We start from the raw sequence: 16353 nt of genomic DNA, 5'->3' as shown, positions 1-16353 counted from the left end.
ATCTGTTGCATAATCCAAAAGCAAGAGAATTAGAGAAAAACATCTACTTCTGCTTTATTGACTATGCCAAAGCCTTTGACTGTGTGGATCACAACAAACTGTGGAAAATTCTGAAAGAGATGGGAATACCAGACCATCTGACCTGCCTCCTGTGAAATCTGTATGCAGGTCAAGGGGCAACAGTTAGAACTGGACATGGAACAATGGACTGATTTCAAATTATGAAATGAGTACATCAAGGCTGTATATTGTCACCCAGATTATTTAACTTAAGTACACAATACATCATGCAAAGTGCTGAGCTGGATGAAGCAAAAGCTGGAATCAAGACTGCAGGAAGAAATATCAATAACCTCAGATATGCAGATGACATGAGCCTTATGGCAAAAAGTCAGGAAGAACTAACAAGCCTCTTGATGAAAGTGAAAGAGGAGAGTGAAAAAGTTAACTCAACATTCAGGAAACAAAGGTCATGGCATCCAGTCCCATCACTTCATGGCAAATAGATGGGGAAACCATGGAAGCAGTAAGAGACTTTATTTCCTTGGGCTCCCAAATTCCTTCAGATGATGGCTGCAGCCATGAAATTAAAAGACTCATGCTCCTTGGAGGAAAAGCTATGACGAACCTTGAAAGAATATGAAAAAGCAGAGATGTTACTTTGCCAATGAAAGTCTGTCTAGTCAAAGCTATGGTTTTTCCAGTAGTTATGTATGGATGTGACAGCTGGCTATAAAGAAAGCTGAGCACTGAAGAATTGGTGTGGTTTTTTTTTGATATAAATTTATTTATTTTAATTGGAGGTTAATTACATTACAATAATGTATACATGTGTTCCCCATCCTGAACCCCCCTCCCTCCTCCCTCCTCCCTCCTCGTACCATCCCTCTGGGTTGTCTCAGTGTACAAACTGTGGTGTTGTTGAAGATTCTTGAGAGTCCCTTGGACTGCAAGGTCAAACCAGTCAATCCTAAAGATAATCAGTCCTGAAAATTCACTGGAAGGACTGTTGCTGAAGCTGAAGTCATAATACTTTGGCCACCTGATATGAAGAACTGACTCACAGGAAAAACCCGTGATGCTGGGAAAGATTGGAAGCAGGAGGAGAAGGGAATGACAGAGGATGAAATGGTTGGATGGCATCACTGACTCGATGGACATGAGTTTGAGTAAAATCCGGGAGTTGGTGATGGACAGGGAAGCCTGGTGTGCTGAAGTCCATGGGTTTGCAAAGAGTCAGACATGGCTGAGCAACTGAACTGAACTGAGAAACTAACACAACATTTTAAAGTGATTACACTACAATAAAATTTAACTTTAAAAAAAGCAGGGATAAAATTAAAATGAAAAGAACTTTGCAATGATGGGGAAGAGTTAAGTCCCCTTCCCCAAATTCCTTTAGTAATGGATCTCTGATATAAAAATCCAGAGAATTGATTTTAGTCAGTGCTCTACCACAAAATATAAAAGCAAAACATAGAGGCTGTGGAAGAAGCAGAAGACTTTAGAAATATTGACTAAAACTTTTTGGAGGTGAGATAAGGCAGAGAAGGGGATGGATGAAAGCTGCTGGATTAGAAATCATTCCCCTTAGCTGGTTTGGGGTTTTATCCATAGTGCATCACTGTCTCTTAAAATGAGACTTTTCATGAGAGTATAATTATTTTACAAAGTTGTCTTAGCTTCTGCTGTACAATGAAGTGAATCAGCTAAAGTATGTATATGTATCCCCTCCTTCCTGGGCCTCTTGCCTGCCACCCTCCTCATCAGACTCTTCTAGGTCATCACAGAGCACTGAGCTCAGTTCTCTGTGCTGTACAGTAGCTTCCCAGTAGCTATCCATTTTACATATGGTTGTGTATTTATGTCAAAGCCACCCGTCAGAATGACCATCATGAAGAAAATCTACAAACAGGAAATGCTGGAGAGCGTGTGGAGGAAAGGGAGCCCTCCTGCACTACTGGTGGGGATATAAATTGATACAGCCACTATGGAGAATGGTATGGCAGTTCCTTAAAATACTGATAAATAGAACTACCATATGATCCACCTATCTGTCTCCTGAGCACATGCCCTGAGACATCTTTTCTTTAGGTATATGTGGAAAACCAATAAAGTTCCAGACAAGGAACTTGCACCATCTACGCTGGACCACAGGAGCCCACTTGAATAGCGGAGCATGCCCCACCTTGGGCTCCCTCTCACGTGGGTCTCAGAAGCCCAGGCAAGTAAGTAGACTCAGAGAGCCTCCACGTTCCAAGGGATCAACCTGAAAAGGAGAGGGAGGGAGAGGGAACAAGAGAAAGAATGGACACCGGGGAGGCCAGGTTTGTGCAAAACCCCCCTCCAACTTTATTATTCAAAAGGTGTTTATATACCCTAAATTTTACATAATGGAAGATACAGAGTCATGCAGGGGCAGCAGTCCTGACCCTTTCTGTATATCTTTTTGTATACAAAAGGTCTCAGGTGATTTACATTATCTTCTGGCCAAGAGGCTTGTTAACACTTTTTGGCTCTCTTCCGTAATGAATGGTGATCTCATTTTCTCTGAAGTGTTTTTCTTTAATCTGCATCTCCTTAAAGCACTAACGTTACATCTCTATAGAACAAAGGCGCAGTGGGTTATAACAAAGAAGGTACTTAACTCAAAGATCTAATGTTGCTACTTGTTTTTTCTATATGCCAACTATATCAACAAATAAAAGATATGAAAATTTGGCAGCAAGTATTGGCTCAACAATGAAGTGCTTAATCAGTTTTATTCTAATGATCTTGACACCTCGGAAGCCCCTGCATTTCTAGGATGTTTTAAGCTTCCTGTGCCTCTGCCGGTTGGGAGACTGCAAACAATTCACAAGCTGTAAAAATTTTGGGGGAACCTGTTAGGCAAGCTAGAGAGTTATCAGAGGGGGTTTTAAGCTGAGACATTCTTTTGCAGGAGACTGAAGCCCTGAGTTAACTTTTTTCAGAGAGTGTCAGAAAAGTAGAAAAGCACAATGCAATAAGGCAGGCATATTCTTATTTTTGGGGGGTACGTGCTCAGGAAATACCAGGGGGAAAACCTGAGGCCTGATTCGTCTTTCCCATCAGGCCTCTGCCGCATGACCTTGTCACGGGTGGGATTCCTCACGCTGGCTCCCGGCAGATATCCAGTCAATTGGAGGAACATGTGACTTTACTTCTGACAGGTTTAGTTCTTTTTGGCAGATCCATCTATTTTCTGCAGCACAGCGTTCAGAAATAAGTTGTGTTCTTGATATTGAAACACAGTGGTCTTCTTTAACATCACCAGAAATGTGTAATCTGTAGAGCAAAAGAAAGGACTCTCTTTAGTGTTCATGATTTTCTCACATAATTCTCCTCATCCAGCCAGAATTTTCTGTAACTTTCAGGAAACGAGATGCTCAGTTATTAAGCACTGGGTAAGTAAACAGTCTATGGCAGAAAGTGAAGAGGAACTAAAAAGCCTCTGAAAGAGGGTGAAAGAGGAGAGTGAAAAAGGTGGCTTGCGACTCAACATTCAAAAGCTAAGATTTTAGCATCCAGTTCCATCACTTCATGGCAAATAGCAGGGGAAAAAATGCAAGCAGTGACAGACTTTGTTTGCTTCGGCTCCAAAATCTTTGTAGACAATGACTAAAGCCCTGAAATTAAAAGACACTTGCTCGTGGGAATGGCTACCCACTCCAGTGTTCTTGTCTGGAGAATTCCATTTCCGTGGACAGAGGAACCTGGAGGGATACATCCATAGCGTGGGAAAGAGTCAGACTGGACTGAGGGACTAACACTTTCACTTTCATTTTTTTTTCACTTGCTCCTTGGAAGGAAAGCTATGACAAACCTAGACAGCATATTCAAAAGCAAAGACATCACTTTGCCAGCAAATGTCAGTATAGTCAAAGCTACGGCTTTTCCATTACTCATGTACTGATGTGAAATTTATACCATAAAGAGAGTAAGTGCCAAAGAATTGATGCTTTCAAATCGTGGTGCTGGAGAAGATTCTTGAGAGTCCCTTGGACTGCACGCAAATCAAGGCAGTCAACCCTAAAAGAAATCAACCCTGAATATTCCTTGGAAGGACTGATGCTGAAGCTTTGGAAGGACTGATGCACCAATCCTTTGACCACCTGATGGGAAAAGCCAACTCACTGGAAAAGACCCTGATGCTGGGAAAGACTGAGGCCAAAGGAGAAGGGGGAGGCAGAGGATGAGATGGTTAGATAGCATCACTGACTCAAATGGACATGAATTTGAGCAAACTGGGAGACACTGGAGGACAGAGGAACCTGGAGAGCTGCAGTCCATGGGGGCCACAAAGGGTTGGACACGACTTAGCAACTGAACAGTGATAACTACACAGTCAGGCATAAATATAAACTTTTAAGAGAAAGTTAATATAAACATCTGGAACTTGCAAGTTCATCTTCACTGGAAGCGAAGCATTCTAAATAGAAATATCATCATGATATACCCAAAATGAAGCTTTGAAAATTGGAAACTGAATCTCCTATTAACATATCACATGAAAAACTTATTGCTTTCACTGAACTTTGATTTTCTTAAATATTTAGGATATAATAACCTAGTATTTGGGGAGGCATTGAGATGATACCTATAGAAGTGTGATCAGACTTAAACAGAGTATGTGCTCAGGAAATGTATTAAGTACATATTGATATGTAGGATCTGCAGACTTTGAATGTGGCCAGAAAAGGAGTCTCAGTTCATGTTGTATGTAGTGGAAGATTCCTTTTTTCCCGTTCCAAACAGTTCACGAGTGTCTGCTGTGATCAATGTTGTATTAGTTCCAAAGATGCAGGAGTGTTGTGGCTTATTGCAGATGTGGTGTGAGTGGCAGTCAAAGAATGGGATGGCAACACAGAACTGGCATGCCAGGATGGGGTATGCACAAGACGTTCACCTGCTTGTCCTAAACTGAAAGTGAAGGGGTACGGTGGGCAGGGCTCCATCACAGATTTCCTTTGTTCCTTTGTTTCTTTTCTTCATAAGGGCCCCTGGGCCTGAGAAGTCCACCTGATTCCCTCCTAGCGCCGGACAGTCTAGTCACATCAGCATTTCTTTCAAGCGAGTAATAGCAAAAGTCCCCTGTGTTTTACCTCTTTCACCCTTCTGGTCCCCTTCTTCAAATTTCAAGATAACTTTTTAAATGCTCATTTGACTTTTTTCAAAAGACCCTCAGTGACTTCCCAGGCCTTCTTTGACCAGATCTCTGCCTAGTTCTTTAGTATTATCTTCTTAATCCCCAAAACAGTGAAAAAAAAAAATACTGTTTATGTTTTTCATTACTTGAAAACCAGGGTAGAGAACTAAATAAAAGCAGAATCTAACTGCTACTCTTTCTACTATCATATGATACCTTTCAGGGTTACCTGATCACTGTCTTAACCAAAGCATTCTTTCAGTCTTCAGAATAGAATAGAATGCTAATTGAATTTAGTTTATCAACTTTTCCTATATTTCTGTTCATAGACACTACAGAGATTTCTAATTTTATCATAAAGTTTAATAGAATAAACATAATGGCCCGATAAGAAACATACCCACACAGAAACCAAAGTTAACCTTTTCTATGTTCAGAAAAATAGAAATAAGTTAATATCAGAGTTGCATTTATATGTAAATAAAGTATAGAATATAATCCCTGGAAAACAAATAAAAATCAGAATAGATTTTATGTAATGAAATATATTTGCCTTTTCGTACATTTATTCTTGTCTAGGACCCTTTATTTTAAAGTGATATTCATTTTAAAGTACTATATTTAAAAATATTATATTTTAGAACATGGGCAAAACAACCTAAAAATTTGCTAATTAAAGCAATATGTCTCTCAAATTTTTTATAATTTTTCACATAACAAATTATTGCTGTTTTAGATAAATTTTTATCTGCTCCTGTGTCTTCAATTTTAATGTCTTATTTTTTGAATGATAAAAATATCAATTTTAACTGTACTTTATACAAATGTAAATAAATCATTCACAGACTCAAAAATCATAACAGGATACCATCTGTTCTGAAACACTCATCAGAATTTCTTTACAGAGCCTGTGCTCTGCAGCAAGAGAAGCCACTCCAAGGAGAAACTCACACACTACAGCTAGAGAGTGGCCCCTACTCTGAGCAACTAGAGAAAAGTCTGAGCAGCAGTGAGACCCAGCACTGCCAAAAATAAATACAGAAATAAATAAAAAGTTTAAAGAAATAGCAAATAGCTCTTTTGTGGCTTACGCAGTTTCATTGCATCTCCTCAAACATCTCTCTCTCTACACCACCGATTAAAATATGCTACAATATTTGTCACAAGTTGGCCAATTCTCTCAAATGCCTGGATTCCACAATCTGATATTTACTATACTTTTTTCTTCTCGTATTCATATTTCAATGCTCTATGTGGCCTACTTATTTGGTCCCACAGTTTGAAAAGTTCAACTTAAATTCTTTATATTTAATAATATTGGTACAAAAATTCTTTTTCCAATAGTGTCCAGCTAGAAATTTCTTTATTTTTAAATTTTGTTATTAGAATTTTTTTTGGTGTCCCTCCCAAAGGAGTTGGTCTATCCCGTTTCCTAAAACTCCATTGCAATTAAAAATATACATTGTGACAAAGAGTGATGTCTTTTCGTATATGGAGATTTTCTACTAACTTCAAAAATCATTCTTCTTCTCAGACTATACTGCTTCTTTCGAAAATTCCTAAACTAAATTAAAACTATAAATCTCAGTCTTCAATAGCAATGTTACTATCTTGCCTTGCAAACCTGATACAATAGAATATTCAAATTAGCTTATCTAATACTTACATATTAGAATTTAAAATGGATCCATTTATCCACTTCCAGTTCTTCTCTGATAATGTAAAGTTTAATCCAATCCAAAACAGAATTCCTCTTTTGTTTATCAGGTTTTGTATGAGTCTCTGTAAATGAAACAGAAGAAATGAGTATTGAATCCGTTTATCTATTGCTGGTTTGCATTCTTCTATTCATCCTCTGAAACCCAGTTTAAGTATCACTTCTGCTATGAAACCTTTCCTGATACCCCATTGGAGTTAATTATTCCTTACTTGTGATATTTCTATTCCATTCATTTATACATCCAAATATTTACGTTTATATTTTTGTATTCATTAAATAATATTTATTTTGCTTATATGTCCGTTTAGTCTCTCAGATTGTGAGCTCCTTGAAGTCAAGGTTAATACTTCCATCTTCATAGAACCCTCGAGACTAGAGCACAAAAATCTTGATATGGTTAGAAGCCAATGCTGAGTGTTATTGAAGTATTTTACTTATTAATAATTATTTACCAATTCTTCATGATCTTGAATAAGCAGTAGACTGGATTCTCTTGTGTAACAGTCAGCTAGACTGTCATCCCAAGGTTTGGAAGTTTCAATAAAATATAAGCATTTATCTCGGATTTGTTGCCAGTGCATTGGACACCTTAACAGAACTGGTCTCTCTAAAGTAACAAAGAAGAGGGAAAATAAAAATAAAATAAGAAAGAGGAAGAAAAGAAATGAATGTTATATTTCTTGTCCCCATCCCTCTAACACTAACCACATATACACAGTTCAGTTCAGTCACTCAGTAGTGTTCAACTCTTTGTGACCCCATGGACTGCAGCACGCCAGGCCTCCCTGTCCATCAATAACTCCCAGAGTTTATTCAAACTCATGCCCATTGAGTCAGTGATGCCATTCAACCGTCTTATCCTTTGTCATCCTCTTCTTCTCTGGCCTTCAAACTTTCCCAACATCAGGGTCTTTTCAAATGAGTCAGCTCTTAGCATCAGGTGGACAAAGTATTGAAGTTTCAGCTTCAATATCAGTCCTTTCAATGAATATTCAGGATTGATTTCCTTCAGGATGGACTGGTTGGATCTCATACAAGTTACTATAAATTCAGGAAAGTCTTTGACCGTCATTGTGAGAACAATTCATGAATTTAATATAACTGAGGGTTTTGAGACCACTGTTCATTCTGCTATTAAAATTTGAAAATTGGTGACCAGCTAAAACACTGACAGACAGAATAACTTATTCAACTCCACACAAGCAGGTGGTGATAGAGCCAAAACTCTTTTTGAGATTCCTTAAATTCCTTATCATTGCTCTTCCTACTCCATGGACAACTATATCAAACGCTCTTTAAAAAAAGTCTACTTGAAACAACATGTAAAATGTAAAGCAAATAATAATTCGTACCCACAATTAATGGCAAGTATCATGGAGAGAAATTATTCGAAAGTTTCTAACTGCTAAATTATATATTTGCCTAATAATGAGATCTATTGGATAGCATTTTTTAGAGGGATATTCTCATTTTCTTAAAATTTCTCTTGTGTACAAATGTATATAATAAATGATCGCATTTTGCTATAGTCTCTCAACAATAGAGTATTAACACACACTGCTTAGTAAGTATAAGGACAAGATCAATATCTTAATGATTAATACAATAAGTATTAAAGAATTCATTACATGTTTGTGTTCTATTCATTAGCTTTAGTCAAAGGTTAGCTGTTTGACATATTAAAATCACCAAATATCTCACTTAATGTATATTTTACTTTATGGCTTGGATTTTGACTAATAAGTATTGACTCTCCTAGCCTGAGTACTCATAAGGCAGTATTATCTGGTAGTTAAGGTCACAGGCTCTGACGATAGACCACTGAAGTACAATTCTCAGTGTCACCCCTTAGCAAATGTATGACCCCAGATGAATTGCTTAAACTTTCCATGCCTCAGCTTTGTCAAACATAAAATCAGAGTGATAAAACTAATCTTAACATATGGGTTGTAATGAGCCTTAACAAAAATAATACAATGATAACTATCAAATTTTAGCTGTTATTCTTAGAAAATTCAAGCCACAAAATATACCTGTTGCTTCCTTCCCGTTCTCTTGAGCATCCATGCTGGTTTTTTCTATTGATGTATTTTGTCTTATGAGTATCACTGGTAAATAAAGAAACACCATTAAGAAGATAAAATGCTGAAAGGTGCAAAGAAATGGATATGCTATATTTACCACTTCAGGAAATTGTTGTCTTAGTACTATCTCAACAAGCTTGAAATGAACAGAAGATAAGAGCAATAGCAATTTAGTAACAGTGGGTCTGCTTAGAAGACAACATAAACAAACACATAAGTAAACACAGAGAAACATTGAGTTACTTGCATCTAATATATAAGTAATCTGGAGAAGGGAATGGCAACCCATTCCAGTATTCTTGCCTGGAGAATTCCATGAACAGAGGAGCCTGGAGGGCTGTGGTCCGTAAGATCTCAAAAAGTCAGACATGACTGAAGTGACTTTGCATGCACACACCCACTATATAAGTAAAATCCCAGGTGTTATTTAAATTCTTAAATTGCTTACACTCCTGTCTACATGTTCCGTTTACAGAATGAGTATAATTGTGTCTGTCCTATGGGAGACATTGCCTAGGACAATCTAGAATTTAGTAGGCACCTAAGAAACTGTAGGGATGTCCCAGGAAGTCCAGTGGTTAAGATTTCGCCTTCCAATGCAGAGGATGCTGGTTTGATCCCTGGTGGGGAAGCTAAGATCCCACATGCCTTGGGGCCAAAAAACAAACAACAACAACAACAACAACAAGAAAAACCCAGAACACAAAAACAGCAGAAGCAGTATTGTAACATATTCAATAGACTTTAAAAATGGTCCACACTAAAAACAAAACAAAACCAAACAAAAAACCTCTAAGCAATTATAAACTTATTTTCTTTGTTATTATCAAGCTTTTATCATAATTGCAATTTTTAAAAAAGTTCTTGGAGCACATGTAAATCCCCTATGAAGATTCTCAGAACAATTAGAAAGAGAAATATGAAAGCCTAGGGTTTGCAAAGTGGATATGGGCTGGGCACTATTAGAGCACTGTTTCGTAACTTTTTATTTCATCAGTCTTCCACTAAGTTTGGGGTGGCCAAAGATGTTTAACATACTTTACTATTTATGGCAGAAGGAGAATAAGTAGAACAAGAAATAAATGGTCTTGCATCACTTACCTGAAACACTCAACCCAGTCACAGTCAAGGCAAGAAGTATCATCACAGCACAACCAAATTTCAGGGCAAAGTTATGCCAACGTGGACCCTGACAAAGATCTGAGACATTAAGAAAACATGCTTGGTTAACTTAGTTGAGTTCATCTGGTACAAAAAGCAAAGGCTGTTTGGCTCACATAAGAAAGAGCTAGATTCAGGTTGGGGGTTAGGGGCAGGAAAGAACATTTATCAGTTATCTTAAAGTAGGGTCCTAAGGACTTTCCTGGTGGTCCAGTGGTTAAGAATCTTCCTGCTAATGCAGGGGACACAGGTTCAATCCCTGATCCAGGAAGACCCCACCTGCCGTGGCAGGGTAACTAAGCCTGTGGGCCACAAGTATTGAAACTCAAGCACCCTAGAGTCTGTGCTCCACAATAAGAGAAGCCACTGCAATGAGAAGCAACTAAAGAGTTGCTCACTACAACTAGAGAAAGCCCACGCAGCAACAAAGATCCAGCACAGCCAAAAATAAATAAAATTAATTAATTGATTAAAAAAAAAGTTCCAGAGTGACCTGCAAGTCCATTTATTTCTACTTTAGTTTTTTACAGTCCCCCAGGAGACTGAATTGTGTGATCCAGTTTTCAGCCAACTACTACCGATCTCTACTGTTAGGATGTTGACATTTGTATAAGATTTAGCCCTTTCTAAAACATCCTTGTAGAGATGGAATTTAAGATAGCTAAATGTGATAAAAGATTAAGGTAGGAAACAGAATGTATTAAATTTTAGATAGTGACACGTGGATAATCATGTGGAGGAGAGAGAGAAAAGATAACACCTAGAGGAGCTCCAAGGTCCTGGGTATAATCTGAAAATGAGAGAAACCTCACTGGAGAATATTGACCTAGAACTTCTAATGTGATCCTGTGTGACACAGAGCAGCTAAACTTAGTGAGCCTGAGACTTAGTCCTAGGTGAACTTTCCTGACAGCTGTATGGTATTTTACCTTTCTGTCTCTTTTCTTCCTTATTCTTTCCTGCCTTGAAATTTTGAAACATGGAGAAAGTTTCATATAGTCACTATCTTATTTATTACTGAAGGAGAGAAGTGGTTAAGAGCAAAGGCTCTCAAATGTAACAGATTTGTATTTGAGCATGTTGCTTTAAGCCTGTAACCTTCATAAAATACTAACTTCCTCACTTGTGAAACATAACATAATAGTTACTTTATGAGGTTTTGGAAAGGGTTATATGAAAAAATTCTTCTCAACATGGAGTCTAGTACACAATAACTGTTCATTGAAAATTTATGGAACTGAGAGGAGGGTCTTATGACTCTTCTGAGCTGTTTTTCTGCAACACTTCATGACTTTAGAAATAATGAACTTACAACAAATTGAAGATGCCAGGTAAATTTTCAGTTCACTTCAGTTCAGTCGCTCAGTCGTGTCTGACTCTTTGCGACCCCATGAACCTCAATACGCCAGGCCTTCCTGTCCATCACCAACTCCTGGAGTTTACCCAAACTCATGTCCATTGAGTCGGTGATGCCATCCAACCATCTCATTCTGTCATCCCCTTCTCCTCCTTTAGTCATCTGGAAATATCCATGCAGGGCTATTTTTTTGTTTGAATATAAACAATATGCCAAGGGCTTCCCTGGTGGTGTGGTGGATAAGGATCTGCCTGCTAATGTAGGGCAGTCACGTTCAATCCCTGGTCTGGGAAGATTCTGCCACAATTACTGAGCCCATGTTCTAGAGCCCGGAAGCCCCAGCTGCTGAGACCCCATTCTGCGACTACTGAAGCCATGATCCGTAACAATGAGAAGCCCTTAGACTGCCACGAAGACCCAGTGCAGCCAAAAATAAATAAATACATAAATACATAAAATAAAAAAAATAATAATAAACAGTATGCCAACAGTCTCTCACTCCATTGCTCTAAACCTTTCCTTGGCCTTCTCTCAAGCAGATTTAAGACTGTATATCTGTAAAAGAGCCTACAAATTCCTTTTCAATCCATTTCCCATTACATCTCTGACTTTATCTCCTGCTGCTTTCAACACAGACATGCTCCATCATTTCACACCCAACCTATGTGCTCCTCCTACAAAAGGACAGGAATGTTCTCATCCCAGGGAACTTGCACTTGCCCTGGTCCATCTTCTAAAAAGCTCTTTTCCAAGGAAACATATCTTTGTCCTTTAATTCTTTCAGGTCTTGGCTCAGATGTCATCTTGTGAGGCAGGCCTTCTTCTACTTGATATCATACCCTCTCTGAAGTTAACTCTCAATTCCATCACAAATAAAAAACAGTTTCTCAGGACTTTTCTAGTGGTCCAGTGGTTAAGAATCCACCTGCCAAAGCAGGGGACAGGGATTCTATCCCTGATCTGGGAAGATTCCACATGCTGTGGAACGACTAAGCAGTGCACATCTGGTATCAAGTCTGAGCTCTGCAACAAGGAAAGCCACCACAATGAGAAGCCTGTGTACTACAGCTAGCGAGGAGCCCTTGAATAGCCCACAACTCGATAAAGTTCAGACAGCAGCAAAGTCCCAGTGCAGCCATCAATAAATAAATAAATAAATAAAGGGTAAAAAAAACAGAGGGGTGAATACAAGAGAGTAAAAAATATAGATAAAATTTTCTCTATTGCGTTTAATATTATCTAACCCACATATATGTATATACTTAGTTATTTGTTTATTTGTATGTCTTCCTAGCAGTATAAAATACACACACAAAAAAGAAAATATTTTTCCACTATTTTTTTCACTTGTCCTAACCTCAACACCAGGGCATGCCTGGCACAGGTGCTTGTTTTTGGATGAATAGATAGACTCTAGAGGCATTTTGTGAACACTTACCTACTTTTTTAAGAAATCAAGTGCTGGGCCATAAACTAGGTGGCAACTCACATCTCTGGTTTACCTGAATGCCTTTGATATGATCACTGTTCTACAGTTCCCACAATGGCACCCCATTCCAGGACTCTCGTCTGGAAAATCCCATGGAGGGAGGAGCCTGGTAGGCTGCAGTCCATGGGGTTGCTAAGAGTCGGACATGACTGAGCGACTTCACTTTCACTTTCATGCATTGGAGAAGGAAACGGCAACCCACTCCAGTGTTCTTGCCTGGAGAATCCCAGGAATGGGGGGAGCCTGGTGGGCTGCCGTCTATGGGGTCGCACAGAGTCGGACACGACTGAAGCGACTTAGCAGCACAGTTCCCACGGAGAAGGCAATGGCACCCCACTCCAGTACTCTTGCCTGGAAAATCCCATGGACAGAGGAGCTTGGTGGGCTGCAGTCCATGGGGTCGCTAAGAGTCAGACACGACTGAGCGACTTCACTTTCACTTATCACTTTCATGCATTGGAGGAGGAAATGGCAACCCACTCCAGCGTTCTTGCCTGGAGAATCCCAGGGACGGGGGAGCCTGGTGGGCTTCTGTCTATGAGGCCACACAGAGTCGGACACGACTGAAGTGACTTAGGAGCAGCAGCAACACAGTTCCCACAGCCTGAACAGTTCAGCCAAAGAGCTGAGGGGTAGTTTCCCAATAATTGTAATAACAGGTCAATCTGTGGAGAAAGAATGTCACCTGCCATTTCAATAGACAAGGGATGTTGTGACCATAAAGCCATCAGCCAGGGTAGCTGCCCCGATGTTGAAACCCGAGTGGAATTCAGAGTGAAGAAAAACAGGATACTAGCGCTAGATAGTTAAAATGCGCATCACGGGAATGATTTCAGTAAGTCCAGACTCTTGCGTCTTCTCACACATAAGAAAACACTAAAATCATTAACTCGATATGTCTGTTTTTGTGATTAGCAGTCATCTTTTGGTAGTCAACTATATATGTTTTTTATTTGCAGCAGAAACTCCTATATGTCCTGGCTTCTCCCTTACCATTTGGGAACAGTTCCTCGGAGTTATCTAAGAGGCTGCCTTCCCAGCTATGGTCCTCGGTAAAACCACCAAATACAAAATTCTCAACTTATAGGTTATACATTTTTTGCAGTCAAGGGTTTTGTAACCACATATTTTGTTCTGACTTTATTCTGCTTTGTTTTTCAGATTTACTTTTATAATGATATTTTGAGGAATAATGATTATGAGCAGAAGAGACACATTTTCTGACCCCTTTGATTTGGGATCTTAGATCATAGCTTTTGAGGAAAATCTTGCTTTTTCTATATTCATCCTGCCACATCTCCTTTCAACACCATCCTCCTTTCTCTCCACTTTTGCTAGATTTGAATAGGGAACAGAAAGCTTTGCTATTTCCCACCAAAAAATATAGCTTGACCAAACTGTCACTGTAGTTATCAAAATTCTCCAATTTTCCATAACCCCCATTTGAAGGGTATCGTGAAACTATTTGCTAACCCTAAGACTTTTCAGTCTCCAATTTAGAATGTTGATAACTGAATAGTTTGAAATTATCCCACATCATCCTGAAAGGATGCAGCACACCTGCTAAGCACACAGTGGAATGAATATCAGGTGGGATAAAAATCGCAATAGTAGTAAATTTGGTTTGACATCAGAAGGCAGTACTATACTATGATCACTTTATACATTTTTCTACTTAGTTTCTAGTTTCTTTTCAGCCACGGAATCCATCACCTGTTACCTCACATTAGAATCCTCATCTGCTTCACTCAGAATACTAGCTCCTCTGACACACAGAAAATTGCCAAATTCAACAAATATCAAGTAGGTTTATCAGGGATATTCTCCTGTGTCTTGTGGCTTATCTCCTTCTAAACTGATACATTTTTCAATTTAAAAAACAATCAGATTGTGAGTACATTCACATCAATCTTAAATATAATTTTCTTTTGGAACATTTTTTCCTTCCCTTTGAAAAGTGAAAGATGTTCATCATTAACATCTTTAACACTTTGTGTTAATTAATTAGCAAAGTGTTAATCATTAACACTTTGTATTCTGAAAGGAATGCTATGGGTGCAAATGCATTGGAACTTAACCAGTATTTTACAGAGAGATTTGAAATAAAGTAGGTTACTATTACAACAAGGTAGCAGAATATTTCTAAAAACATTTTTTTGTTAAAAACAAAAACAAAAAAGGGACTTCCTGGCTGGTCCAGTGATTAAGACTCCGTGCTTCCACTGCAGGGAGCACGGTTTTCATCCTTGGTTGGGGAACAAAGATCCTGCATGCCACATGGGATGGCAAAAAATAAAACAAATACTGGATGCTTGGGGCTGGTTCACTGAGACGACCCAGAGGGATGGTACGGGGAGAGATGAGGGAGGAGGGTTCAGGATGGGGAACACATATATACCTGTGGTGGATTCATGTTTATATATGGCAAAGCCAATACAGTATTGTCAAGTAAAATAAAGTAAAATTAAAATAAATAAATTTATATTAAGAAAAACCAAAAACAAAAATAGAAAAACTGCTTTTATTTCCAAATAAAATAAAAATACTCCTTTGTTCATACTTGTAAAATATTTATTCAGGTTCTTTTAGCCAAGGCTCAGTAACAGGAATGATGTTCACTTTTCACAAAAGTATCTTCACAAAAAGAAATCTAAAGGTATGTACTTTTTTTCACACCTGTGATTACCTACAGACAGGCCATGCTATATCAACTTAATACATGACTACTGCTCATCTTCAAAGTCATGATTTAAAGCCACAAATTTACAGGAACATCTAACTATTGGAAGATACACAAATGCCAAAAGGAAAATTAAAGCCACTTACTCTGAAGATGAGATGGAGGTGATGACCTTTCAATGCCAGAATCCCTGGGTAAGTTTAAATCAGCATATACCACCTGACTCCCCATTGCAAACTGAAGAAGGTGGTACTATACTCGTATAAGAGGAAGAACTCCAACTTCTCTGAGGCAAGATCAGCTGAAGGAAGTGACCAATTTAAAAAGTTTTGCTCTCTCTCTTATAATCAGCACCTAACCACAATGGTTACTGTGGGCTTTGTCTATAAATTAGTGAGGAAGTCCACTTACTGGGTGTCCAGTGTACTTAGACATATAATATTAGGTTGGCCAAAAAGTTTGTTCAAGTTTTCCATAACATGGAAAACGCCAAAGGAACTTTTTCACGATTTTCAATATCTACTTTGTTTAGTTAATTGGCCTATTGTTTGACAATATTCTGGAAAGATTGTTTGTTGTCTTTGTAAGTATCTTTTTTCAACAACTTTTTCTGGGCCAGGACCAGAGTGAAGGAAATAAAGTACTCTGATTTGGCTCAAACACGCACACACACACACACACACACACACACACAC

The 16353-nt window shown here is 38.6% G+C and overlaps 1 protein-coding gene across 1 annotated transcript; it reads right to left on the bottom strand.

Annotated features, from left to right (window-relative positions):
• Positions 1 to 3156: 3156 nt before the first annotated feature.
• Positions 3157 to 15889, bottom strand: LOC128048914 (killer cell lectin-like receptor subfamily B member 1). Its single transcript, XM_052641396.1, is given in 6 exon segments — positions 3157 to 3197; positions 3200 to 3306; positions 6834 to 6949; positions 7340 to 7494; positions 8921 to 8995; positions 15805 to 15889. Coding segments are annotated over 6 exon segments (579 nt in total).
• Between the last annotated feature and the right edge of the window lie 464 nt (positions 15890 to 16353).

This window comes from Budorcas taxicolor, chromosome 5 (genome assembly GCF_023091745.1).
Source record: "Budorcas taxicolor isolate Tak-1 chromosome 5, Takin1.1, whole genome shotgun sequence".
In the NCBI taxonomy this organism is placed as follows: Eukaryota; Metazoa; Chordata; class Mammalia; order Artiodactyla; family Bovidae; genus Budorcas; species Budorcas taxicolor.
This window is presented reverse-complemented; position numbering and strand designations above follow the sequence as displayed.